At 51.0% G+C, this 27,185-nt stretch overlaps 1 protein-coding gene across 1 annotated transcript; it reads left to right on the forward strand.

Annotated features, from left to right (window-relative positions):
* Window positions 1-549: 549 nt before the first annotated feature.
* On the forward strand, window positions 550-27,089 carry BCAN (brevican). Its single transcript, XM_070951537.1, is given in 15 exon segments — window positions 550-621; window positions 623-705; window positions 707-982; window positions 8,466-8,635; window positions 9,131-9,523; window positions 11,014-11,188; window positions 12,263-12,390; window positions 13,026-13,319; window positions 13,492-13,806; window positions 16,636-17,523; window positions 24,513-24,620; window positions 25,001-25,159; window positions 25,500-25,582; window positions 26,166-26,310; window positions 26,871-27,089. Coding segments are annotated over 15 exon segments (3,483 nt in total). The 3' UTR covers window positions 27,065-27,089.
* Window positions 27,090-27,185: the final 96 nt, after the last annotated feature.

Genomic DNA, 27,185 nt, shown 5'->3' on the forward strand with positions numbered 1-27,185 from the left:
CCTTTCGCAAGGGCTTCCCGCTGCCCGAAGGGAAAGGCTCCGGAACCATCCGGGGCGGGAGGGGGAGGGCGCGGCTGAAGAGTCCACTCGGTGTCGGCCGCCTCGTCACTCGCATCCTTCGCGAGGCGTCCCAGACCTGTCGGGAGAAGAGGGGGAACGCTAGGCGGGCCAGGCAAGAGAAAGACGCGGGGAGAGCGGGGGGGGGGGGGATAATAAGCCTGCAGTGGGAAGAGACTCCGGGCTACCGCAATTGCCCGCGATCCGCAAGAGCTACCCGGGTTCCTCTGCCCCTCTCCGCCCCCTTTCGCATTCCCCCCAAAATGTTGATTTAGTGGCGCTCCAGAGTATCAGGAGTGCAGAATTTGGCCTAGACTTTTAAGCTGCCGTGAACTGAACCAAAGTGCGGGGGGCGGAGGGGGGGAGCAAAGAGGCAACGCTTCCTAAGAAAGGTTGATGATCTCCCCGCCCCACCGCCCCACCACGCTTGGTCGCGCGCCGAGGCGTTTCTGCAGCCGTCAAACCCTGAGCCCCTGCTTGGCCAGCACCCCTATGCAGCAGCTGCTGGACCCTCCAGAACCGCCGCACATCCCGAGAGACCTCGGCTCAGGCCCCCGCACTCCCTTTGGGTTGCTTGCAGGCGCTCCTCGCGGGTGGGCTGCCTTTCCACCGCCGCCCCCTCTGTGGGGGGGCTTTCGACCTGCCCCCCCTTCCGCCGCACCCCTAGCTTGAACCTGGTCCGCAGAGGGCCGAGCTGGGGGAGGGGGTTCCGGCACCTGCGCTCCGGCGCAGCCCAAGGGCCAGGGCGCTGCTCGAGGGGGCGGGGCGAGGAGAGGGGAGGCGGGGCGCCCTGCCCTCCCGGCCGTCCCGCCGCTCCTCCTGCCCGGCCGGCCTTCCAGCGCCGCAGTTCTGCACCGCAGTGGCCACCGCAGCGCCAGGGCCGTTCTCCCGGGGGCGCGCGGGCTGCTTCTCCGCGCCGAAGCTGGTGAGTCCCGAACGCGCCGCGCTTCTCCGCGCCCAGCGGGGCTCCCGTCGCGGAGGCGGTGGCGGTCAGTCGGGCTCGGGCGGAACGGCAGGTCGGGCCGGCCCAAGTGCGGAGCATCTTCCGCACCGCCGCCCGGCCCAAGGCAGCGACACTGGCCGCGGCGGATTTGCGGGCTGCGGTCCGGACTTCGTGGCGTGACCCGGGGGGAGGGCGTTGGCTTTCTTGGGGAGCAGCTGGAGTCCGGGGGACCCTCTCCGCTCCCTTCTCTTCTGGCCTCGGCAGCCCAAGAGAGAGAGAAGTAAACGTCGACTTCTTCGGGAAACGGGGGTGGCGGCTTCTACTTTCCGGGGCCAGGAGTAAGGTATCCAGAGCCAGCCTGCCTCTGAAGATGGCTGTTTATTTGCTACCTCCCGGGCATTCAAAGCTTCTCCAATAAAGGAGGAGGATTAAGAACCGATACTCTAAAACTCAGGCTCCGCTAATCTATCAAGAAGGGGAGGAGGGAGAATCAGGTACTTCCCCCTTCATTAAACAGGCAAAGGTTTCTAATTGTCCAGCATCTTTCGTGGCATACATATTTTTTTCATTTTCTTGAGGAAGTTTGAGCATGGCGGTTTCTGTAGTATTTTATTGGTGGGCTTTTCATTTGAGGAAGGGATTTGGTTCTTTCTACAAGCAAGATGCGTTTCAGAAGATGTTATCTCTGCCTTCTTTCTGATTTTTATTTTGATTCGCTTGTTTGTAAAGAAAATGTCTTACTGGTTGCTAGTAGTATGAGCCGGGGACAATAGGGTCACCGTTGGGTTTCTGGACTAGAAGATCCCATAGATCTCTCCAAGTGGGTCTCCCTGTGCTTTCGTTGGGAGCATCGCAACTTCATGCAGTGTTCCAGTCCAGGGCTGCCTCAGAATAAGGCTCTCCAGCTCAGTGTCAGGACCAGGAGTGGGAAGCAGCTCCAGAGAACCACCTAGGTTTCCTCTGGAAATCACACCTTGGCTGCTGTGGGCTTCCAGGGATGCTACAACTGGATTGGACCTGCTTTGCCTCTCTAAGTAATGGAATTTTCACTATTGTGTAGATGACTGAAACAGAGGCTCTGAAATTGACATGAAGATTAGCCTGAAGCACCAACTCAGCCAGCTTCCTTTCCTCAGGAAAACTTGGTGGCTTCCTCCCTTCGGTAACTTCTCAGCAGACAAGACTCTTTGACCAGCAGCAGTGTGCTTCTCCTGTGGCTGAAGGGTTTTGGAGAAGGCCCCCCAGAAACTGGCCACTGTGTCCCAGGGAAAGGCTACCTGCCCTTCTTCCTAAGAGCAGCCTTTGTCACTGCCAAAGTCTAGAACTATTATAGACCTTCCCACACCTCCATCACATGAATCTTGTCTTCATGTGATGGAGCCTGATCATGGGCCTGATCTCTCAAAGCCTGAGCTTCTTTCAGAAGAAGACTGCTGTTGCTGCCTGCCTCCAGCAGTGATAGAGAGGAGAAGCCTCTGCCAGGGCCCATCTGCAGACTCTCCACTGCTGAGCTCCTTGGAGAGGTAGAGAGCAGACAGGGCCATTTGTAGCGGAAAGAATCCTGCAGCCAGGAGGAGCCCCCCCCTCCCCCGCCGCCCCAAAAGAGCTCTGCCAGCTCTCTAGAGAGAGTGTAGCGATATTGGTCTTGCAGGCCAGCCAAGGACTTTCTGCAGGGGGTGCTGGATGTCACTGCTGGCAGGACAAAGTCCTTCGCAGGAAGGAGCCCTCTTCACAAAAGACTGCTTCTCACCCCCCTTCCCAGGAGCCTTTCAGTCCCCAAATTCTTTCAAGCAGGCCAAGCAGCCTCTCTGCTGCTGTTGCCTGGAAATAACTCATTATGGTCCCCCCCAGTTCAATGGCACCAAGGATGCTGGGAAGACGTTTTCTTTTGATGGTGGGCATTGCCCACTGGAGCAGATTAGAACCTACAAGATCTGAAGGAGGCTACCTAAAGTCGGAGTCACCAAGTGGAAAAGGAGGGAGAGTCAGCAAAGGCCAGCTGGGACCCTTGCTGTAGAACCTCTTGATTGGGGGCAAGTGGAAACATTAGGAGGAGAATTCCGTGGGGTGTTGGATTGAGTAGTGCTGCTGGCTTTTCATACCTCCATATTCTACTCCTCTTTTAGGCTAAAATTGTGGCCAGATCTGCTGGGGATGACCTTCTTGGGGTTCTTGCTGAATCCCAAGGAGATGGCCGCCCTCCAAGGAACCACCTGCCCTGAGAGCCACTGGGGCACATGGCAAGACTTGTCTGGAAAGGGCTTCCTGATCTCCTGCCCCAACTTGGTGGCAGCTGCTAATGCATGATTTTGTTTCTGATCCCTGCAAACTCTTAAAAATCTGCCAAGTTTAAGGAACTGTAAACTGTGTGTGAAACCCACAAACTGCTCCATTTTGCACCAAGCAACTTTCAAATCGGTTTCAGCAACTTCCAAGGATGAGAAGACATTCCAGGCTAATCCCAAACAATCTTGGCATGTTTGGGGAGTGCACACTCCCCCTTGGAGTCCACGGGTAAACTTGCCCATTAAGGCCCAGGATGCCCAGGAAAGTGAGCCCAAACTATGCCCACAGGCTGCTGCCCGGAGCTCCCTCAACACTCCTGTGAGAGCAGCAGCAGCAGCAGCAGCAGGGTGGCAGGTGGCAGAAAAAGCGGGAGGGGTGTGAATCCATCCCAGGGGCTTCCCAGAGGCTTGAAAAGACCCTGGGCAAAGATCCAGCTTTCCTGGCTGCTGGCCTGGAGTGGCCCATTGGGCGCTGTGAATGGATTCTCTTCAAATGCTTCTCCATTTGTGGAAGCAAGAAGAAATACAGGGAATGCATACCAACAAGGGATGTGTGTGTGTGAGGGACAGATATGTGTGTTCACACACACACACACACATACGACCCTCCAGGCGTGTTCAGCTTTTCCCATCAGAAAACAGGATGCCCCTTATATACCCCCCCCCATTCAAGAGCTCACCCACCTCCACTTTTTCTGAGGCTGGCCAGCCTTTGGCCTTGGTTGATTCATAGTGAGGTAAATCATTGTCTTGGTTTGGTTTGGTTTGGGTTATGTTAGTTCAGTGGTTTTTCCCATGTAATTGGGGCAGTCTACAAACATTGTCCACAAATACCCCAGTCACAAGCCTTTTAAGGGTCCCAGAGGTTGAAGGTAGCATCTTTTCTTTAAATGACTTTGCATTTGCTGGGTAGTTTTCACATAGGAAGACTATAAGAGCCAAAGTTGCTTTGGAGAACATCAATCTTCTGCTCAAGGCTGGCATTTGCCACAGCAGCAGCCCTGAACTCGGTTTGGGGGTCTCTGGTGAAACAGGCAGGCTATTGCACTGGAAAGTTCCCAGCAGGGCAACCACCTTTACCTTGTAGCTAAGCCAAAGGGGTTAACTGGTCAAGCCCATCAAGTCAGCACAGCACCTAAGAGTAGAGTAGGGGTTGGGAGCGTCACCCAGCTGCTTTGCAAAGGCCAAGGCCAGAGCAGGACTTTAGGAAGGGGACTGGACAAATAGCTGCCTGGCTCAAAAGTCCTTGAGGACCCCCAGATGTATTTGGACATAGAACTGATGCCCCCCCCCCCCGCCCCAAAAGCTGAAGCAGGAAAAGATGCCAAAGAAAAACAGAAAAGATCCCACTCAGTATGAGCTTGTCTAAAACTGGGGGATGCTGGAAACAAATCCTGATGCCACTCCTGCATCACTGGGTGGGACGGCTTGTTTTTCCTGCCTTGTCTCTGCCTTTAGTCCCCCCTCTTCCTCTGTCCTGGCCAGCTACCAGCGCTGCAGCTGCCAAAGCCTAGGAAACTGCAGGGGGGGGAGAGTGAGGGGTACTCCTTCCTCCCCTTTGACAGCTCACCTTTGTCAGCTGAGCAGACAACTCTTGCAGAGAGAAATGATCCCTCTGGGAGAAGCTTAGGAATGCTGTATATCACCGGATCCCGGTGCCAGGCTGGGGAATATCCGTGGTGGTACCTTAGGCCAACTTAAATTGCCCCAGAGAAGCTGGAAATGGTATATAAAGGGAAGCTGAACTTCAGGAAGAAAAAACTAAAAATAATTATTCACTGGTGCTCCAGAACCTGGAAGAATTTCAACTGAAGGTTAGAAAAAGACTTCTTAAAGTGCAGCTGGGCACGGAGCCACCCGCTCCAAGATTGGGGGTTCCTTTCAAGGGTTGATTGAGGGTTGATTGGCGAGGAGGGCAGCCTTACTCGCTTTACCACTTATTCTTCCTCTTTAGAAACTGGTTACTTCCCCAGCCGATCCGGGTCTTTTCCCACATTTCCTCACCACTGCACACAACTGTAGTATTGTGTGTGAGAGAGAGCGAGCGCCAGAGTGAGCGAACAAGCAGGACTCCGGCAGCGTCCCCAGAAAAAGGTCAAAACCTTCGGCAGACGCTGCAGGTGCAAAAAGTTTGGTTCCCGCCCAATGCGGAGATGCGCTTTCTACTCGCTCTTTCCGCTCTCTTCCAGTCTCTTGCAAAGCGGGCAGCGATGCCCGGGGCGCGGGGCGAGGAGACGCGAGGCCGGAGCTGCCAGCCTCCCTCTCAGAGGCCGAGCCGGAGGGCTGGCGGGGGGGGGGGGCTCAGGGCGGCTGGGCGCAGAGCCTCGCTTCTCCCTCTCAAGGCGCCCAGCCGTCGCCTAGAAGAAGCCGGGAGGGACGCAGCTCCTTCCCCCTTTTTGCCACTAGAGCGAAGTCTTCCAATTCCACCTCCCGAAAGGTGTTTCTCCCCGCGGCCGTCATCGATCGGTTCGCCAAACTCCGTGGCAGGCAGGCAAAACCTTTGGGGGCGAAAAGGGTCGCCGGCCCTTGGGCTGAGAGGCGTCCCGGCGGGGCTTGCAAGCGCCACTCGCGGGCTGAGCTGCGCCTGGCCGGACGGGCTCCGTGCACCTCCACAAAGCCGGAGGGACGGAGGGAGGGAGCTCTGCCCAAGCCCGCTTGAGGGCTGCGGGCTGCCGGCAGCGGAGCCCTTCCCGGAGCGAGCGCGTCCTCTTAGGGCGTCTGGGCTCTCCGCTTCTCGCGCGCCTTGGGGACTGGACTGGGACTCCGCGCGCGGTGCCCGGATCCTCGTGGGCGGGGATCGACACTGCGCGCCTGCCCAGGAGAGCTGAAGATCCGTCCGCGGCTGCTGCGGCCACCCCGAGATGGTGGAGGGACAGCTGAGAAGCAAAGGCCGGGCAGTCGCTCGAATCCCTGGATGGCTGCACGCGAGGACCTGGCTGGGTGGCTTCTGAGGGTCAAAGCCTCCCCCGCCTCGCTGGCGCTCGGCAGATGGCAAAGGCAGCCCTGCGAGGAGCCAGACCAAAGCCGCCTCGATAAATTCTGGAGGAGACGGTTAAATGAGGCGAGGAGTCGCCAAGAAAGATCAGCAGCCCCTTGGAAAGAAGGGCGGGCAAATGTCTTCCTCGTCTTGCATCTTGACAGCTGCCGCCTGGCGCCGCCACAGAGCCCGGGCCCGGTGCCACCCCAGCCAAGGGGAAGGCTGAGGAGGCACCTACTGGCGGCTTCCCAAGGCCCGCTTTGGCAGGAGGCCTTTGGCAGAACTCACGTCCAAAAGTCCCTCGGATAGGACGGCAGAGCTGGAAGTGGCCTAACAGGTCATCGGGTCTAAGGCCGCCCGGGCTGCAGGATCCGCCCCACCGTTCCCACTGACAAGTTTCAGCCTCTGTTTGAAGGAGCCCTTCCCGTCTCCTGACTGACAGCTGTCAGGATGTTCTTCCTATTTTTGATTCCTTTCTTTCACCAGATTTTCCTGCCCTGAGCAGGGGGTTGGAGTAAAAGCTCCCCCTCCAGCCCTAGAATTCTATGCTCTCCTCTCTCCTCCTCCTTCAAGTTTCATCCCCTTGTCCAGTCTTTCCCCCTCTGGAGCAAGCGAGAAATCCCGAAGCCACATTCTGTTGACCAAGTGTGGAGTTCTTTTAGACATTGATGTGTATTCCCAAAGTTAAGTACCATTTTCATTGTGAAGGAATTCAGTATGATTTCATTTCCGCTCAAATTCAATTCTTTGAATCCACAATAAAAGGGCTGAGAGTCCCCTCTCTTATCCAAAACAGAAAGGACTCTTCCAAAGGACGAAAAGCTTCTTCTACACGAGAAAGGACATTGCTGCCCTTCTTCATCCACAGTTATGTCAGATTATCTTTCCTCGATCTCTTTGGAACAAAGCTCACCTGATCAGTATTTTATATCTGCCCGGAGTTGATTTTTTTTTCTCTTGCCAAAGTAGCTGTCAAAAGTTTATAACCAATTCTTCAATAAAGAGATGCGTCTCTATCGCTCTGGACCGGTTGGACCCTCCCCTTGGTAATACAGGAGAGTTGCAAAAGTCTCTTGCAGCCGATCTCACCCATTCTTTCCAAACCAAACCCAGGTAGATGGACCCAGGAGAGAGGGAGGGAGGGGGAGGGGGAGGGGGAGAAAGGAAGGGGGAGGGAGAGAAGGAGAGAGGGAGGGGCAGGAGAGAGGGAGAGGGGTGGAGAGCGAGGGATGGGGAGGGAGGGAGAGAAGGAGAGAGGGAGGGGCAGGAGAGAGGGAGAGGGGGTGGAGAGCGAGGGATGGGGAGGGAGGGAGAGAAGGAAAGATGGAGAGGGGGGGAGGGGGAGAAAGAGCGGAGGGAGGGGACGAGGGGGAGAGAAGGGGAGAAGAGAGGGGAAAGGGGGGGAGAGGGGCAGAGACAGAAGCACTGGTCTCTCCGGTAGCTGGTTTCTTTATACCTCCCTACGAGGGCTGGGAGATGTTTTATTTGGCGATACAAGGCAGAGGTCGGACTGTGGTTCCCTGGGTGAAGGTTGCCAGCATTAAGCGACTCTTCTTCCTCCCTGGCAGAGTCCGACAAGCTTCCTGTCTACAGTACACGTATAGTATACTTTCGCGGTGACCTATACCTACTACATGCTATTGTATAGCTAGCAAGGTTTTCTTCCTTAAAGCCAGTTGGGTCTGAATTCCTCCCGCTGGGATTTTTTTTCTACTTTTTCATTTCCATTAAAGGCCAGCAGGTGGCGCTCTCGCACTTTCCACATTGTGCTCTCCGGGAGCTTCTTTTTCCTAGTCTGGCCCCAAGGAAAAGCACCTTCTTTCCGTGGGCTCCCCAAGGCGCTTCTCCTCCTGCCTTTAAAAACGTTTTTCTTTGTGCCATGGAGCCAGAGAAGCTGGAGGCGTTTTGGGCCGAGACTGCAAAGCGGACGGAATGGGTCCACTTTGAAAACTTCCTTTCCCTGGGGTGCAGCGTGTGTGGGGTGTACCTCAAGTTCTAGGTCAGTCTCCAGCTGGCTGCTATATGGGTGGTGGTGGGGTATCATCCAGGTCTTTATGCATAACGATCAGGTGCAGAAAAGACCCCGTAACTTGTCTGACTGCCAAACAAACAAAGCCATTACAACATTTTGGCCTCTTGGGCGTTCGGTTATAGTTCAGTTATGTAAATGTTCCCTCTTTTTCTTTTTCTTTTTTTCTTCTAGTGAACTTGGGAAAAGACCATTGCTTAAGCTTTCCTTCCCTCTAACCCCAGCTTCCAGCCTCCCCCCAAGCAGGACCAGGATGGCCTACTGCCGAGATCTCTTGCTCTGCACTGCCTTGGTCCAGCTGGTGTCTCTGGGGGCATCCTTCCACTTTGCCAGGGAAAGCACAGGTAACGCAGCCACGTGGCAGGGCAGAAGCAGTGGCTGGGCAGGATGGGCCAAGCGCTCCTCTCTGTCCCTAGAGATGGAGGAGGGGTTTGCAGAAGGCAAGCATAGCAGTCAGGCCCAGAGGCTTCAGCCTTTTGCCCTTCTGGTAAAAGGGGGAAGTGGGTAATGATCGCCATGACTTCCCTGTGCCCCTTGGGCCTCTCTGGAGCTCCTCCAGATTTTGCTGGTGATAATGGATGGAACGGGCAAAATACAACATTGTCTGTCTCCCAAAACTGGTGGAGGGGGGAGGCCATCCAGGGCCAGGATGCAGCCCTTGACCCTCCCGAGATGCCACTGTCAGTCACTGCCTCAGTTTGCAAGTCGAAGAAAGGGGTGGAAGAGCAGCCACAAGGGGAAAGGACTGCCCTCCCAAAAGATCCATTCAGTCCTGACAGTTCTGCAGGTGCCCCCCCCACCAGGCTTCTCAAGGCTTGCCCCTCCTTTTCTCCCCCCAGATGACCTCAAAGCTCTTCGCGTCTCAATTGCCAAGTATCCGCCCGTGCGCGCTGTCCTGTCTGGCAGCCTCACCATTCCCTGCCACATCACCTACCTGCGGCCACTGCCCACTGCTGAAACGGCCAGTCGCCATGGGGTTCGGGGCACCCTCCGAGTAAAATGGACCTTCCTTGCCGACGGCAAAGAAACTGAGATTCTGGTGGCCCGGGGCCTGAAGGTCAAAGTCAGCGAAATCTACCGTGACCGAGTCTTCCTGCCCTTCTATCCTGACTCGCCCACGGATGCCACCCTGGTCCTGAGTGAGCTGCGCTCCAACGACTCTGGACTGTATCGCTGTGATGCTCAACACGGGATTGAGGATGGGCAGGATTTCCTGGAGGTGAAGGTGAAGGGTAAGAGGTTCCCAGCCCAAGCTCACCCAGGCCTCTCCCCGAGGCTGAATTCCATGCCTGGCTTCATTCCTGATGAGGGTTCAAAATGCTAGGCGAATTTTCACAGCCAATTCAGTTAGGAATTGGCTTCTTTCATGTGTAATGTAATCCATAATGTGCAATATTGAAATCATTTAATGGATTTCTCAGCAGTAGCTTCACATTTGTGGCTTAAATTCTTTCATGCAGCTCTCCTTGAAGCTCTTAAAATCTCTCATTTGGCCGCTTCCAAAGCAGTTTTTCTCAAACTACTACCAGTATCCATCTACTATGTATTTACATTATTTATTTCTGTTTTATTCAATTTATGACCCCCATATTCTGAGTGGTGGACTAGTAAGCATTAGCAACCATTTCCTTGAAGAAAAGAGCAACAAAGACGATTAGGGGTCTGGAGGCTAAAACATGAAATGTGGCTACAGGTATTGGGTATGTCTAGTCTAGAAAAGAAAAGAATTGACGAGGGGTGACATGGTAGCCGTCTTCCAATATTTGAGGGGCTCCTACAAAGACGAGGGGGGTCAAACTATTTTCCAAAGCACCAAAAGGCAGGACAAAAAACAATGGTTGGAAACTAACCAAGGAGAGAAGCAACCTAGAACCAAGGAGGAATTTCCTAATGGTGAGAGCAAACAACCAGTGGAATGAATAGCTTTCCTCCAAAAGTTGTGAGGGTTCCAACACTGGAGATTTTCAAGAAGAGCTTGGACAGCCATTTGTTCAGAATGGTAGAGGTTCTCCTGCTTGAGCAGAGGGTTGGACTAGAAGACCTCCAAGGTCCCTTCCAACTTTATTATTGTATGTTCTATGTTCCTTTCTTTCCTTCCATGAAGCAAAATTTTCATGAAGAGTATTAAAAACATCATTTTAGGATAGAAACCTCTATTTCTCTCAATGAAGATCCTAACAGCTTTCCCCATACAAGCCAACACTGCCAAGGAAACCTTCAATATTAGTTGATAAAGCAAAGCAAACTTAGAGGGTAGCAGAAGCCTTAATAAAGTTAAGATCCTACAAAGGCCACCTCAAGAGAAGCCAGCCTTCTTGAGCTTCCTCTTCGGAGCTGGCAGGCACTTTGAGGTCTCCGGTGAAGCAGATCCTGTGAAAAAGTCCCACCCCAGGAGACAGAGAGCTCAGAGCCAGCCTCCCAGGGAGCCTCTTTTTAGGTGGGGGAAGCCCTGCGGGGACGCTACCTGGACAGCTGAGGGCGGGGGGGGGGGGTAGCCTGGCAATTGCAATGGTCCTGGGAGTTACTAGCGACGCTTGCGGCGCTCACTTCGCCTTCCCCGCCAGGCCGGGCTCCGAGAGAGCGGGAGAGCCGAACCCCTGGGAGAGAAGCCCCGGGAGAGGTCCGGCAGAAGCCGGGGCCGGCGAGAGGAGGGCGGGGTGGCAAGACCGTTGGAGGGACCCGGCGACCCCCGAGGGCTGCAGCCTCTCCTCTCCTCTTGCAGGGGTGGTCTTCCATTACCGAGGAGGGTCTTCCCGCTACGCCTACACTTTTCCCCAGGCCCAGGCGGCCTGCGCCCGGATCGGAGCGGCCATCGCCACCCCGGAGCAGCTCCACGCCGCCTATCGCAGCGGCTACGAGCAATGCGACGCCGGCTGGCTGGCGGACCAGACCGTCAGGTAAAGGGGCCGCGGCGGGGAGTGGGGGGTGGTCGGCTGGCCATCCTTCCCAGTGAATCAGGCCTCGGTCCGGAAGCCAGTGGACTGATGCGGAATGAGTTAGTTACCAGGTTTGTTGGGAAAGTAAAAGGCACCTTTAAATAAACCGTCTGTATTGGTGTGAATTTTATTTTAACGCAAAAACGTTTTGAAAATCCTGCAGCAAAAACACATTTCCTGGAATAGGCTGCAACGCTTTCCCTTGTCTGGACAGAAATATTCAACATGGATGCTTAAAACATTTGTACTTTTGAAATGTATGTGTTTGTATGTGCTTTTATTTCATTTTTTCTTAGTCGTCTTAAAGTTTTGTTTTCAGTTCTTAACTAGCTGGTCTGCAGACATTAACAAAGTCTAGTTGGCTTCTTAGTTATAATTCTGTTCCGCATCCATGCCTAGGAAATACCTCTATATTCTTTACCTAGAAACCCATTTTTATGTATGTATGGAGAAAAACAAGCAGAACCCAAATATTAATGCATTCTGACCTGGAACTATGGTACTTTTCCCAAAAAACTATTTTAGATTTTACTGTTACAAAGATACATTTGCTTCTTAACATAGACCAGCAAAATAAACAAATTTCTAGTTTGCTGAATTGAATGATTTGCATGGTCATAAATGTCCTTTATGGATTTTTCCTCAATCCAAATGTTTCTTCAAGCAGACACTGTATCTCTCAGAGCTTAGGGGGGGAAATTGCACAGTTCATCCATAACTGGGCGCATTGAAGATAGGGGACGCAGGCCCACCAGTGCCTCTGCTGACATCCTGCCTGGTCCACTAGGACGCCTCTGGCCACTTGGCTCCTCTTCCTCAAGGCAGGAAGTGGCTCAGGGGAGCCAGGAAGAGAAGCCCACCAGAGCTGAGCTCCAGGCTGAATCTTTTCACTTTCATTTTTCATTTTCTCTCACAAGCTGGTTGGTTCAGCTCCTGTTTATTTCTATTTCACATACTTGGGTTCTTTTCGACCCTCACATCAGACAGCCAGTCCTGACTTGTCTTATCATGTAACCACACTATGATCACCTCTAGGTACCCTATCCATACCCCTCGCGAAGCCTGCTATGGAGACATGAATGGCTTTCCGGGAATCCGCAATTATGGCATAGTCGATCCAGATGACACGTACGACGTCTACTGCTATGCTGAAGAACTTTATGGTCAGTTTAGTGGCCAGAAGCCTTTTGCCCCACGTGGCTTCTGTCCCATTGAGTCGTCTTCTGGGACCAGGGCTGGTGGGTTGTCTTCTGGCAGGGGGTGGGAAGAGCCTAGCATGAGATCCACTCCAACATTCAAATGGGGCACTCGATAACCAGATAGCCAACTCAACCTTGGTAGTACAGTGGTCTAAGGCACCCTGTTATTAAGCTGGTTATTAAGACCAGCTGCCTGCAATTACTGCAGGGTTCGAATCTCCCCAAGGCTCAAGGTTGACTCAGCCTTCCATCCTTTCTAAGGTAGGTAAATTGAGGACCCAGTTTGTGGGGGCAATAAGCTGACTTTGTATAAATATACAAAAGGATGAAGGCTATTGCTGAGCACATTGTAAGCCGCCCTGAGTCTTCGGAGAAGGGCGGCATATAAATCAAATTAATATATATATATATATATATATCTTGTTTTATTGTTTTTAGCTTCATGGAAGTAGGTTAAGCCTAAGGAGGAAAACACTCATTTTCTGATTTTTTTAAAAGTCAAACTGATTCCAAAGAACTTCTGTCAGTATTTCAATAAATAAAACATGCTGGTGCTTTTCTTTTTAAAGCCTTATGAGCTGCTGCATTTCTGCCTTCAGGAGACCTGTTTGTGGTGAGTTCCCTGAGGAAATTCACCTGGGAGGAGGCCAAAGCCGAGTGTGAAGCTCGGGGGGTGGAGATGGCCACGACTGGCCAGCTCTATGCGGCCTGGAACCAAGGGCTGGACCACTGCAACCCAGGCTGGCTGGCAGACGGCAGCGTGCGCTACCCGATTGTGACGCCCCGTGAGAAGTGCGGAGGGAACATGCCTGGAGTCAAAACCCTCTTCCTCTTCCGCAATCAGACGGGATTCCCAGATCCTCAGAACAAGTTCGATGTTTTCTGCTTCAAAGGTAAGCAGGGATCTTCCTTGAGGTATTCAGGGTTCCACCTTGGCCGGCTTCTGCATCTCAAGGAGTAGCTGTCAATTCCCAAGCAAGCAGCCAGGCCCCTACCCAGCCCAGATGGCTTTTAGGGTCCCAGAAGGAGGCTTGGGCAGTAACCCCGCTTCTCTTTCTGCTGCAGAGGAGACCAGCCCCTCCCTGGAATCTCCCGTCCCTGAGGCAGAGAGCAGCAAGGAGATAACAACGGTGACTCAGAAGATGGAGGAGCTGCAGCTGTCCGAGAGAGAGCCCGAGGGGGCCAAGGAGTCCAGGGGGGCCATTTACTCTGTGCCCCTCTTCCAGGACCCCCTTGGGGTGCCAGAGGAGCCAAGCAAAGCCTTTGAGGAAGCAGCCACCACAGAGCCCGAGGAGGCTGGCCCAGGCGGTTGTGACAGGCAGAGCGGAGGAGAAGAAGGGGAGGAAAGTGGTGGCAGCTGTGCCAGGCAACATGAGCCTGGTAGGTGGTGGGAGAGAAGGGCATCTTTTTTTAAAAAAAATACTAAAAGACGAGTTAAAAGATAACACAAACTGAAATTAGGAAACAAATTTCCTAATTTCAGGGGGGAAAAGAATATTTAAAGAAGCAATTCCCAATACTCTTTGCAACAAATACTGGCAAATTAATAAATCCCCGCCCCAATGGATTACATACCTGATTCATTTCTTCCCATAATCCTCCCCCTTGGCCATTCACAAATCCAAAAATCCTCATTTCTGTTCAAATGTCAGGAAAAAGTCTATAAAGGGTTTCTTACTTTAGCTTTGGTTAAACAAGTCAACTTTATATTCCTTTCTTTTGCTTCTAACAATGTTCATCTTTGATTCATGAGATTGCTATAGTAGGACTGAATTTCCATTCACATTTACTTTCTCCCATCTCAAAGATTTCTTAGGATTTTAAAAACCCTCCTTTGTAAGAGTCCCTTGGGATTTGGGCGGCATAGAAATGTGACAAAATAAATAAATAAATAAGTCCAAAAAGAAGTCCCAGCCCAGGTCTTTTTTCATCTCTTGATTTGTCATTTGTATTTCTACTCTGATTGTCTTCGCTATTTTGTAATCCGCAATTTCTTTATTTTCCCATATTTCCCCATCAGCTACAATTTGTATCCTCTCTTCATCCTGTCTATCCATAAACTCTTCCGTATTGTTGTCTATCATATTTTTTATTTCTTCTCTTTTTCAAAAAAGACATTTACAGATGCAGAAGTTATTGCTGCCAAATTTGTTATAAGTTTCTCTCCCAGTTCTTCAAAAATTCTTTGAAATGCCTCAAGTGCCATACCCTTGTTTGCCATTTTGTAGATTTCACTTCCTTTTTGCTGCCTGGAAATTTGGCTCCCTCCAGTGGCCGATTTCTAGGCAGGTAGTCCTCACTTACCAACCATTTATTCAGCAACCACTCAAAGTTGCAATGGTGCTGAAAAAATAACTTTATACCAATTTACAACCATTTATTACCTTTGTCACATTCCTCAGCTACCTGATCTCCATTACAGTCAGTACATTGAACTGTGCCTAACCTGTGTATTTTTCTTTGTTTCTTTCTTCCCTTTCAGAGAAGAGAGATTGGAGAAAGGGAGTGCAAGAGAGTAAGCTGTGTGCTCTTCTACACATTGAAAGCAATGGGACTGTACCAGCAGCCCCGAGCTAAGAGCCATGAGCACAAACAGCTTAGAGCACTGAGATCTATTTTTCTCCAATCCCTCTGTCCTGTGGGGGTTGAGGGGGTGCAAGCAATTTTTGTAGGTTTTAGGTTCATCTTCTTTGTCTCTGTTTTCTTTCAAACCACCTTGGATGTACCACGTTCAGTTCTTCCCAAAATCAGAACAATCCACAGCAGTGAGATACCACCAAGAAGCCCTGGAGGTTCACGTCTGCATGTGGGAATATCCCATAGTCTGCATTTGAGACAATGATCAGAGGGATGCCCTCTTTAGTCAGAAAAGAGACATGTGGGGAGGCATAACTGTCTGGAATGGGACCATTAGCCCCAGCTGCTTCCCCCCAGTTGCCTCCCCTGGCCTCTGACCCCAGCTGACCCTCCCTCCCCAGCCACCTCATGTTGCACATGTTTACTGTGCACTCATGTATTTTGGAGAACAGAGCGAGGAAGCCTAATCAGGCACCTGCCCAGGCAGTAGTGAAGCCACCCTGTGCACAGGCTGAGGGCTGGCAACAGTGCAGAGGGGCATGGCTGGGTCTTCTTCTCCACCTGCATCCCAGGCCTGTTCCTGGAGTTCTTTGCCTCTTCCAACACCAACACCCTGTTGCTAACAAGAAAGGGCCAGAGAGAAAGTTTTTGGCACAGGGCAATGTGGCATCATTCATTTTACAGTCAATTCTTCACAGCCATCAATGAATGGGTGGGGCGGAGCCTTTAATTCAAACACCCAGGTTGTGCTGCTTGTGCAATGAGGAAGGGAGCACAGAGTTCGAGGGGTATTGGTGGGAGAAGTAAGCCAGATCATGGAGGGAGGGTGGGAGAGACGGGCGGAGAGGAGCATGGATGTGACGTTTTCCCTCATCTCTGGCATTTGAGAAGGCTAGTTGTCCCACATGATGAATTGGCCGGGCAAATTGTCTTGTGGTGAATTGCTCAGGGCGAGGAGGCTGGGGAGGGGCAGCCATGGTGGGTTGGCTGGGACAGGGAGGGCGGGGTGAGGTAGTTGCAGCCAATCGTCCTAGTCCCTAATGGTCTGGCTCTACTCAACAGTGACAGTGCAGTGGGAGAAGGGCCGTGCGTGGCCATGGGCTCTGTTTCTGTGGCCATCTCCTGATAGTCTGGATAGGCAACCCTGTCAGCCGATGGGAGGGAGGGGCTCAGGCAGTGGGGGCAGTTGGGGGCCAGCAGCTGCTGAGGCCTTGCAAGAGATGGACTTCCCAGTGCCTGATGGGGCATGGGATGTATTTGGGGGGGTGTGAAAGGAGACTTTATGGTCCTTGATCAAGAAACTGCATGGCCACCAGATTCCCCTAATAGTTTTGCCTGGATATTTGAGAGCAGATTTGATAGGAGCTGCTGATTAATATCTGATGGTTGATGTTGGATCAATTAATTGCAAATTGATTAGAATTTGACACAAAGTGACAAGAGTCATGAATGTTTGATCATGCCCACCTGTACAAAAACAGAGGGCAGAGGCAGCGTGCCCCAGAAACAGCGTGTTGCGTGAGACGAAGCTCTGTTGCTGGAGTGTCCATTTGCTTTGTGGATGCCAAGGGAGTGGCTGGGGCTCCTCCCTGGACGTCTTCTCTCCCTCACCCATTTCCTTTGGCTTTTCAGAGCGAGAGCTGGTGGAGCCCAGTCTAGAGGAGGTACCCAGCACTCAGGAGGCCCACGTCCTGGACCAAAGGCAACAGAGGGAGGAAGGCGAGCCAGAGATTTTGGAGGCAGCTCCCCAGGAAGAGGAGGCTGAGGATGGAGAGGTAGTGGGGAGCCAGCCCAGGGATGAGAAGGAGCCCCACAGTGTCCACAGCCCTGTGGAGCCCTCCCCAGAGACTGCAGCCAGCTTCTCCGACAGCCCAGAGTGGCAGACAGTGGGCAAAGTCCACGAAGATCCTTCTGTGTCTCCCTCAGAGACAGTCACCGAAAGGACCCACGATGCCAGCCATGCTTCCAGTCCACCCGAAGAAGCTGGCGCAGGAACTGCCAGGCGAGTCGAAAGCAGCCTCATTTCTGGGCCGTCAGGCACTCGTTGCCCCGATCCTCCCCGAAAGGCAGGAGCTGAGCCTTCAGGGACAGCCGCTTTCCCAGTGACCCCCTGGGTTCCCGTGCTGCTCCCGTCCCTAAGCATGACACCAGCCGGCTCGCCTGAAGAAAGTGGGGACCACTCGGGTTCCTCCTGGCCACCACCAACCTGGGTCTCCCCAGTCGCCATCTCCAGTCCTCCAGACGAGGTCCTGAAGGCTTTTTCTGGCCTTGGAGAGGAGCTTGATGCGACCAAGGAGGAGTCCTGGGCTGAAGCATCGGAGGAGGAGCAGGGACCGGCTCTGAGGACAACGGTGCCAGCTGCAGATAAAGAAGGGCACCCAGAGGCTGTCCCCTCTGGAGGCCCTTTGGGCTTGGACTTCTTCAGCACCCCATTCCTGGAGGGCTCCTTGACTACTACCCACTCTCGGCCAATGCTGCCCACTGAAAGTGCCAGCCTTGGAGCATCTGGCAGCGTGTCAGGTAATCCTTTTGGCTCTATGGCTTTGGCATCCTTGGCCACTATTTTGGCTGTCCTGCCACACTAAACCCATCCCTGGCTCAGCGTCTCCTTTCAGGCTGCGCTTTCCTATGTCTCTCCTCCTCCTCCTCCTCCTCCTCTTCCTTCCTGCTCATTTCTAGGACTGGGGAAGGCAAAGGAACCAGAGAAGCACACGTGTTACCCACAGACACAAACCACCCTAGAGAGTCCGTGCTCTTTAAGTCTCTGCTACTTCTATGAAGTGTTTTAACCATGGTTTCCATAAAAAAACGGACCAGGAAGGAGACTAATTTGAAAGAGAAATAAGAAATTAAAAGCTTTCGAGAAGAAAACTGTCTGGATGTCTGTACCTGTCTCTTTCTTTACTTTCCCTCCTGTTCCTTCTTATCTTTCCTGCATTAATGAACTTTCCCTTTTTGAGTTCAGGGAATCGCTGGAGCCCCGTTAGAGCTAAAAGGGGCACTGAGGTCATCAGGTCCACCCTCTGCTCAGCACCTGGATCCAAATAGCTTCTCTTCTCTATCAAATGAAGGAAGAAATATGGCCAGGGTTCAGAATCCAGTTGGGGAGAGGAGGCCTGCAGCGTCCCCTGGGATCTGGGAAAAGAGCCTCTGACTTCCCCTTTATGTGGCTGGGGAAATCATGGCACTGATCGAAACTATTTGGCCAGACATTTTTCACTTCCACAAGATGTTGAAATAGGCCCCATACCTTGGAATGTAGCACTAGGAGACCAGAAAAGCTGGGGTTTTCAACTGAGCTCCTTCAAAATTGGGTCTTTAAATACTTTGTTTTGTTTTGTGACCAAAAGATACGAAGTGTGGAGAGAAATTTGGGAAGTTTCAGAGGCTGAAGATGTTTTCAGATCCCAGGGCTGTATCTGAAGGAGCCCTCCTGGGTCACTGCCATCCACTCATGTCCTGTTGCCTGGCATCGCTTTCTCTCGCTCTCTTTGGCAAAATGGTTGCAGCACCAGCCACGGGAAACGGGTTGCCCATTTTTTTATTTAGCTACCTTTTTATCTTGCCTCTCTTCCAAGGCAACTAGGAAACAAGGCGTATCCGTAGCTAAAAAAGCCATTCGGCTTGATGGCAGAGCAGAGATGGAAGCCAGGAGCCTCTCAGGACAGCCTTGCTGCCCTCCCTCCATCACTTTTCACAACTGCCCCCAGCCCAACATTAGAAAGATGAGCTCCTCGCCAAAAACATACTGTATTCTCCATCAGCCTCTGCCATGCCAAAGTCCATGGCAATAGTCAGGGATGCCCGATTCCTTCCTTCCTTCCTTCCTTCCTTCCTTCCTTCCTTCCTTCCTTCCTTCCTTCCTTCTTTCCTTCCTTCCTTCCTTCCTTCCTTCCTTCCTTCCTTCCCACTCAAAGAAATTTCGAAATGCTTGGCAATTAAACGCAAAAGAAATTGGCTGATGAGAGAAAGATTGCATTGGGCCATCCAGTTCCCAGCTATAGGAGTCTGGAAAACAACACAGTGCAGTTTCCACATGAGAAATATGAGAAATTCGGGTGCTGCAGCTGCTGCAATGGTGGGACCAGCAGCAGAGCTGGCAGCCAGCCCAGGAGGCCACCCCACAGAAGGGCAGCAGTGACACAAATTAAAGCAGCTCCATGGTGAATCCCCCTGGCTGTAGAAAAGTAGTGTTGGAAGAAATGTCCATCTGGATTCAATTCCAAGTGGGAAGAAAGATACTGGAAACATGGAGGCTGTTTGGAAAGATGCTTTAATGCTGGACAGGACCACATGGGTTTTTTTTGGGTCCTGGGCAAATGAGCACATGGGTGAGAGAGATTTATAACCTCTCTTGGGCTTTGAACTTGGTTCCTGTTTCTATGAAAGAAATGTATTCTGATTGGTTGTCAGACACCCATGGGGCCATGCAGGAGTAACTTTGTAGGTTGTCTTGAGTCCCAGGCTTGGTTGAATCTTGCTGGGTGATGTAATGAAGGGGCTTTGGGCAATTCCTATTATGGCTTAATGGCTTTGTCCTGGTTTGGATCTTGAGTGAGGGCTAATCCTATCATGTCCTGAGGGTGAAGGTCTTTTGTTCTGTAGATAAGATGGCCCAGCCTTTTGTCTTGTAGCTAGGTTGGCACCAGCCTTTCTGGAGTTATTAACAAAGGTCCAAGAGCATGTTTCTCCTTTTCTCATCCAGGAAGGTATAATATTCTGCCTTTTTAATATTTCCTAGAATATTTCATTCTTCTAGAAGAGGGGTGGGTGCTAACTTCCTACAATCCCCCCTTTCTGCCAAAATATGTGGGTGGAACACACGTTATTGGCAAAAGATTAAAAATTGATCAGATCAGGGAGTTTAATGAGTGCGTTTAATTTTTCTAATGCAGTGGGGAAGGCATTGATAGAGACAGCAGAAAAGGATTCATTCAGTGACTCCCAAAGGGAGAGCTTTCAACCATGAAAGTCTAGCAACCAGAGAAAAGTTCTGGAAAGTAATTTAAAGTATCCAGTTTTCCATGCCAATTATTTTCAGATGTTAGATATCAGGTTCTGTGAGCTTCCCGTCAGGTTTCAAGCAAGCACAAGCCCCAAAATTCTTCACAGGCATGGTTTTGCCTTTAAATAACTACAGGCTGCCCATTTTAAGAGTTGTTTACTAAATGTGCCCTAGCTCTTAGTTTTGTGAGGCCAAATTGAGGTTAGCTATTGTGCAATCCAGGCTATTTAGTATTTTTAAAATTACACACAATGAGCCCTGGAACTCCTACTCATGAAACCATCAGTTCAACATATCCTGCTTTACTGGGCAACTGGGCAGCATCATTTGTGAGTCACAATCAGGACTTGGGTTTTGGAGATCTCTTTTCTGCTATCAGTGCTATCACTCTTTTCTGCTTCAGTGAGGGAATTGCCTGAGGGGGATGCCCCCTCTCTCATGGAATTAGCAGGGAGATATGACTGCTTGGGCCTTAGTGCCACAGAGCAAAAAACAACAACAACAACAAAAGGAAGCTAGGAGCAGCTTTGTGTCCAGGTAGGTGAAAGGGATAACCTCAGTCTAATTCTGAATGGGGTGTCTGTGTGTGTGTGCTTGTGTATGCAGCTACTTCTAAAATACAGGCAACACAGAAATTCTGGACAAATTTCCCTTCCACCAGATAGAAATCTAAGGTGTTCAGAATTTGCTGTTTCAACCACTCTCAAATGCCATCCCTACATGAATCCACTTAACCGATTACAACGTAAATGAGACAAGAAAGAAAATCTTACAAGTAATTTCCACCCTCCCCCATTGTCTTTCCAGCTGTCTTCTGGGGATTGAAATGAGTCTTTAGTCTCCATCTCAGGGTCCTCTCTTTCAAGTCTGTTAGGCTTGGCTTGGTGGTAAGACCAATCAGTCAGGTGTCAGACCCACTTGGAACCACCTGTGCTGCACCGGATAAAGACAGACGCTCACACTCAGAAGAGGAATCTATCCGGTTTAATCATAGCTTACACGATGGTCAAACAGTAAGCGCTGAAGTTCTTTGGTGAGAAGCAAAGTCGGAGACGGCTTTATAGAACGCCCTTCAAGCGCCCCTCCTTTGCTCTACTACAAATTTAAAGTAACCGCGCTGCTTATCCCATTCTGGCTACCTACAGGTTGCCCTTACTTCCGGGTTTTTACTATCTTCTCCTGTCACTGGGATCTATTTGACGTTGATGGATTTATCCCCCCCCCCTTTTCCCTTATACCGTCCATCACCTAATATCACCGTGCCATCCTACACGCTATAACACCCCCCCCACCGTGTGTGTTCTTCCGGGTCTGTTCCATCTCATTCTGGATCTGCACAGATGCTCATGTTCAGGTGTTTCATATTCCCCAGGATATTGTGTCGAGGGGTTGTTTGACACTCGACATCAGGCTTGGGAAGGTCTGCTCCACTCTGGTTGCTGTGATGACCTTCTATTTTTTTTTTTAATAAAGTTTTTTTATTTTTTAAAACACACAAAACAAACATACAGTCCATCTTTTCTGAACAGAATATTCGCCCGGTTTTAGATTTATACAGATTTTTGTTCGTCTTTAACACAATTTTAACACAATTTTATATATAAATTTTCTCATATCATTTATTCTCTCTAATTCTAAAAAAACAATATTACCCTTCATCTTAACTTCTCATCCTAATATAGTTCATTTTTTCTTTTCCCTCCTTAAAATTTGAACTCCTAAATTTAAATTCATATAACATAATACCATCCCCCATTATTACCTTAAATTCTCCTATTCCAATCACCAGTGATTCTTTTATCAACTATTCCAAATAATACAATGCAACAATTAAACACATTCAGTAAAAAATCAATTAAATATCAATCTTACTCCAATACCTCTACATTTAGATTCATAAAGCATAATACAATTCCCAATTATTTTCTTAAATTCTTTAGTTCCAATCTCAAATAATTTTTTCTTTGTCAACTGTTCCAACTAATAAGCTTCAACATTTTTATAACATTTTTATATCATTTTTATAAAGACCGGTTAAGAATATCTAATTAATTCATAATCCAATTAAGGGTATTTCGTTTATTACAATCCCCTTCATTAATTAAAAATATTCCAAATATTCATACACCCATATAGTTTTAAAATCACTTCTTTAGGAATACAATTTCATCTTTTATTCATTTTCTTTACCCCATATTCTCCTTCCATTTCTTTCTCCTTTTCTATCTTTATATTTTACTTTCTTTTTCTTACCCCTTCTTCTTTTTTGTATTTTAAAGTCCTGATCTCTCTTTTCCCTAATCCCAGTATAGTCATTTTGTTTTTTAAGATCATAAACTCTTATTTTCCATCCCTTTTCCCTTTTTCTTATTTTCTCACTGATAACCCCCAGTGTAATCATTTAAGTTTTTTATATTCTTTGTATTCCATCCTCTCTTCTTTTCTTTTCTTTCCCCTTTTTCCATTTTTTCCATTGTTAAACCCAACGTAACAATCATTTAATTTTCCATAATCAATCTCTTTGTCTTCCCTTATTTCCATTTTCAGTGATAGGTACATCGTTATCACCATTTCCTTTAGTTCCTGCACCATTTTGTTCTTTTTAAAAAGTTCAGTGCTATAATGATTTTTTTCCCCTCCTGAAGATGTCTCTCTACAATTCACGTTTACAATTGGCAAGCTTAAAAGGCATCCATTTTGGTTCCAGTCTGTTTTAACAGTTTTTATTTACACCAAGTCAATTTAAAATTCAGTCCAGATTTATATAGTCCAAATTCCACGTTACAATCCAATTAGGTTCCAATTTAGAGTCATTAACCAATCCTTTTCTTCATTTTTTTTAAACTCCCTTTAAAGTTTCCAAATTGAAAAAGAATCTCTTTGGGTTCTTGGTTGTTGTTTTTTTTAAGGTTCTCCAAGTATTTTATTTACATTTGTTAACAAACAAATTTCTAGTCGGGTTCTGTTACTTTGTAACTTCCGCCTTACTCTTCTTCTTCCGTCCTTTCCCACGCCTATTAGCCGCAATTATAACGCCAGGGAGATTTTGTATGTAGGGCAATCTTCCTCAGTGCTTTAGTCTTTCTGGAGGTCTAGTTTTGTTGAACTAATCCCATCCCTGTTTCATTTTGTGTATGCTTTTCTTCCAGTGAGCCAAAGGGATGCCCTTGGGATGCCTTACGAGGCAGGCTCAGCTGAGGTGTTGCAAGACCTTTTAGGTCACTGAATCTGGTCTGACTCAGCTGCCGGGCCGGGTCCCCTTGACGGTCCAAAGGCAGCCTGCCTGTGCAGGGCAGAACCAGATACGGAGTGTCAGGGCAGCCAAGGGGAGAGACGGAGCCCCTGGGGCTTTTGCATTTCTTGGACTGTGACCAGCTCCAGCTCCAGAAGTTGCTGTGAGGCTGTTCATCCCTTTTTAACTTTAGCCCCTCTGCATGGTGCTCGTTCTAGGGAGATGGAGTCATCTGGGAGAGAGGGAGGGCGGGAGGGAGGGGAGGGAGAGGGGGAAATGGAACAAAATCCTCTGAGCGATGAAAGGGAGGGAGGGCTTTGCAGGCATTTCTGACACTTGGACCAGCTCAACACTGCCCAACAGCCCTCCGCCCCCGGATCCCAGGCTGATAGAAGCATCTTTGCAGCATCCCACCCCCCTGCCTGTCCCTGTCAGCCTCTTGCTGAGTTTCCTGCCCATCCTTGCTGACTGGGGGGGGCGGCAAGGCAAGGAGGAGGGTGGAAAAAGTCTGCAAAGGGAAGCAAAGAGCCCCAAAGACTGGAGAGGCCCAAAGACTCTGGCTCAGCTCAGCCACGCTGGAGACACCTGAGCTGTAGCTGATCAAGGTGAGTCCCCTGAGGCAGCCGGGCCACTGCTCTCCCTCCCCCTGGGACCTCCCGGGGGTGGCCTTCCACCTTCTTCTTGGCTAATCAGTTGCAGTTGTTTGGCAAACTGGGTTTCCATTTCATCTAGCACAAAAACATTGAAGGCAACATGGCTGTGTTTACACCATGCATTTGCCCAGGATCAAATGCCATCCCCCAGTCTTTGTTTTAGCAGTCAGGTGTGAAGCTGGTTCAGCTTTAAGTTTGGCTTAGGTATGTTGTGGCTTAAAGTATTGCAGGAAGCCTTAATTCATGGTTCCGTTCAATTGCTCAAGCTCAGAAAACGGATCCCTTCAGTAACCAGCAGTCGTTTGAACACGGCCATCACACAAAAGTGGGACTTGCTTTATTTGATACCTGGATTTTTCACAGCCCATTGTTCCTTGATGTAGAAGGGTGGGGGTTGTGTGAACCCAACCATCGTATATGGTAGTAATTCTGTCTGGACTGTTTCTCTGCCCCTCCTGATCACCTCCTGATCCGCTGCTTTCCCCACCCCCCAAGGCCCAGTGCATCCATCTGGGGCATGAGATTGAGCTTCGTCTGCTGGGCAAAGGAAAGGATGAGGATTGGGGCATCTCTCAAAACGTTCCAGGGTGACCCTACTCCTTCACCCATCTACTTTCAGACAACTGCATGTCAAACCCCTGTAGGAACGGAGGGACTTGCACAGAAGAAAGTGGCCGCCCAGGCTGCCTCTGTCTGCCAGGATACGGAGGGGACACCTGCGACGTCAGTGAGTAAATGGGGCACAGGGTGCCTTATCAGGGCCAGGACCACAGGGGAGCTGGCCAAAAGTCTGCCAGGGAGTCCAGAGACAGGGCTTCTCTCATGGTTGAGCAGCAGCTGATGCCCCTAATTGAGCCAACAGGGAGGGGAGACGTCCAGAAAGGAAGCCTCCTGGGGGTCATGTCAGATCTCCAACCGGCAGTAGCCTCTTTTTCCACTTGCCATCCCCATCCATATCCTGGGGATGCTGTGCAAGAGGGCTGAATCCCATGCTATTCTGTGCCCAGTTCATGGCAACCCTGGCTGTTCCTCCTCCTTTCAAGCAAACGTCCTTCCACCAAAATCGGAGGCCGCAGGATTCATCCTGGCTTCTGTTTCTCTCTCCAGGTCTGAGGAAGTGCCAGCCCGGCTGGGATGCCTTCGAAGGATTCTGCTACAAGCACTTTTCTGCCCGGAGGAGCTGGGAGGATGCCGAGACCCGATGCAGGGAGCACGGGGGGCACTTGGCCAACATCATGTCTCCAGAGGAGCAGAGCTTCATCAACAGTAGGGGTCTGGGTCTTGGGTCAGTTTGGAGCGTCAGGGCTGTTGGGAATGTCCAGCTCTCGTGGCTACCTGAGCAAACCTGTGCCATCAGCCCTGGCAGGCGTTGGGCGTGTCCCCTTCACGGAGGGTTCCAGGGCTCCATTCTTCTTCCTCACCTTCCTGGCCTATTGGTCTCTCCACCTGTCCAGTGGGAAAGGGTGGGAGATCCAGGGGTCCCCAGGAGGGAAGTAAGCTTTCGTTGCTTTGGTTGCTCTTATTGTGCCCTTCCCTTGTCTGGGCCAGAGCAGGGTGGCTGAAGGGCGCTTTCCCCATTCCTGAAGGGTCCCTTCCTCGATTCCAGATCAGTACAAAGAATACCAGTGGATTGGCCTGAATGACCGCACGATCGAAGGGGACTTCCAGTGGTCTGATGGGAGTCCTCTGGTAAGTGGAGCTCAGAAAGTTCCCTGAGCTCTGGAAAAGGGGCGACTCTGTAGAACTCAGTCCTGGCAAAGAAGCACCTGCCAGCTTCTGGAGAGACCTTGGGAGCCCTCGGAAAGGAGGCCTTTAGGATGGGAAAAACCCCACATAGGTGGGGTCTCCCAAGTGGGAGGGGGTCTTCATCTCTGTGCCTGTGATGCCTCTTTGTGTGGTCTGAGCTGGAGGGGGTTCTTGGCCCCCCTGAGGTTTCTGCCTGTTGTGTCCCATCCTAAGTGGGCTTATCTTTCACGTTTATTAGCAGACCAAGCAAAAAGCCAGACTCCTACAGCTGCCCTGTCCACTGAAGCTGGCTGTAGTTATCAGGCGAGTCAGGGTAGAAAGGAGCCGATTTGAAGAAAAATGGCTTCCCCCACAGGGCATGATGTCGCAGAGCAGCCCAGCTATTCGAGGCTGGAAATAAGAAAAGTCCCTCCCGCCCTCCCTCCCTCCCTGCTTGAGCTGAGCATCCTGGGCAACCCTCGCCCCTTTGCCAGCCTTGCCCAGGCCTGAGTGGTTGACCTCTCTCTTTCTCTGCCTGCTCTGGAAGCTGTACGAGAACTGGCATGACGGGCAGCCTGACAGCCACTTCCTCTACGGGGAGAACTGTGTGGGCCTGTCTTGGCGAAAGGATGGGAAGTGGAGTGACGTGCCCTGTGGCTACCATCTGCCCTTCACCTGCAAAATGGGGCTGAGTGAGTATCCAAGGGGAGAAACCCTCTTTCCCAAAGTGAGACCCGCTCCTGGTTTCCTCTCCAGGACCCTTTAAGAAACTAAGCTAAAGGCAAAGCAACGAGTCAGCAAAAGAATGGCACCCAAGAATTCAGGCTGGGCATCTAAGCTTATGCTTTTCCACAGGCCTGAAGAGGCTTTGGGTGTGACCTACCTTTGCTTGCCTGGCAAGGAAGATCGGGGGGGGGTGTCCCTGGTCCAGACCCTAGGACCAGCCAAGAAGGGCCCCTGACCGATCCTTTGGCCACTGGAAGCTGGACAGTGTCTGTCTGGAAGAAACCCAGGATCTCCTGCTCGTGGCAAGAGGCCCTGGGGCTGTGCTGGAGGGGGCCCTTCAGATATGCTGGGCCTTGTCTTCCCCCTCTGGCTGAGGCTGCTTTGGACACCAGGGCAATTTGGGACTTGTGGTCCAATGCCAGCACACACACACACCCTCAGCTGCCCCCAAATACACCGTGCTGGGCATTCCCCCCTCCCAGCTGTTGAGCAGGGGACACAACTGACCTTGGACTTTTCTCCCCAGTCTCATGCAGCTCCCCTCCCAAAGTGGCCGATGCGCAGATATTTGGCAAAGCAAAGCAGCGTTACGAAGTCAATTCCGTCCTCCGGTACTGGTGCCCAGAAGGCTTCGTTCAGCACCGCTGGCCCCTCATTCGCTGCCAGGAGAATGGCCAGTGGCAGCAGCCGCAATTTGCCTGCAGCCCTCCAGAGTCCTAGAAGCCGGCTGCCCCTCCCAAGTGCCCCGGGGAACTTTGGGCCGCTGGGGACATCTCTGTGGGGGGATGGAGCCCTGGGTGCCAGAGCAGGGTGGGCCAGAGGCATTGGGGGAAGGGGCTCC

This window comes from Pituophis catenifer, unplaced genomic scaffold (genome assembly GCF_029215685.1).
Source record: "Pituophis catenifer annectens isolate HBS135680 unplaced genomic scaffold, rPitCat1.0.hap2 SCAF_10, whole genome shotgun sequence".
Taxonomy (NCBI): Eukaryota; Metazoa; Chordata; class Lepidosauria; order Squamata; family Colubridae; genus Pituophis; species Pituophis catenifer.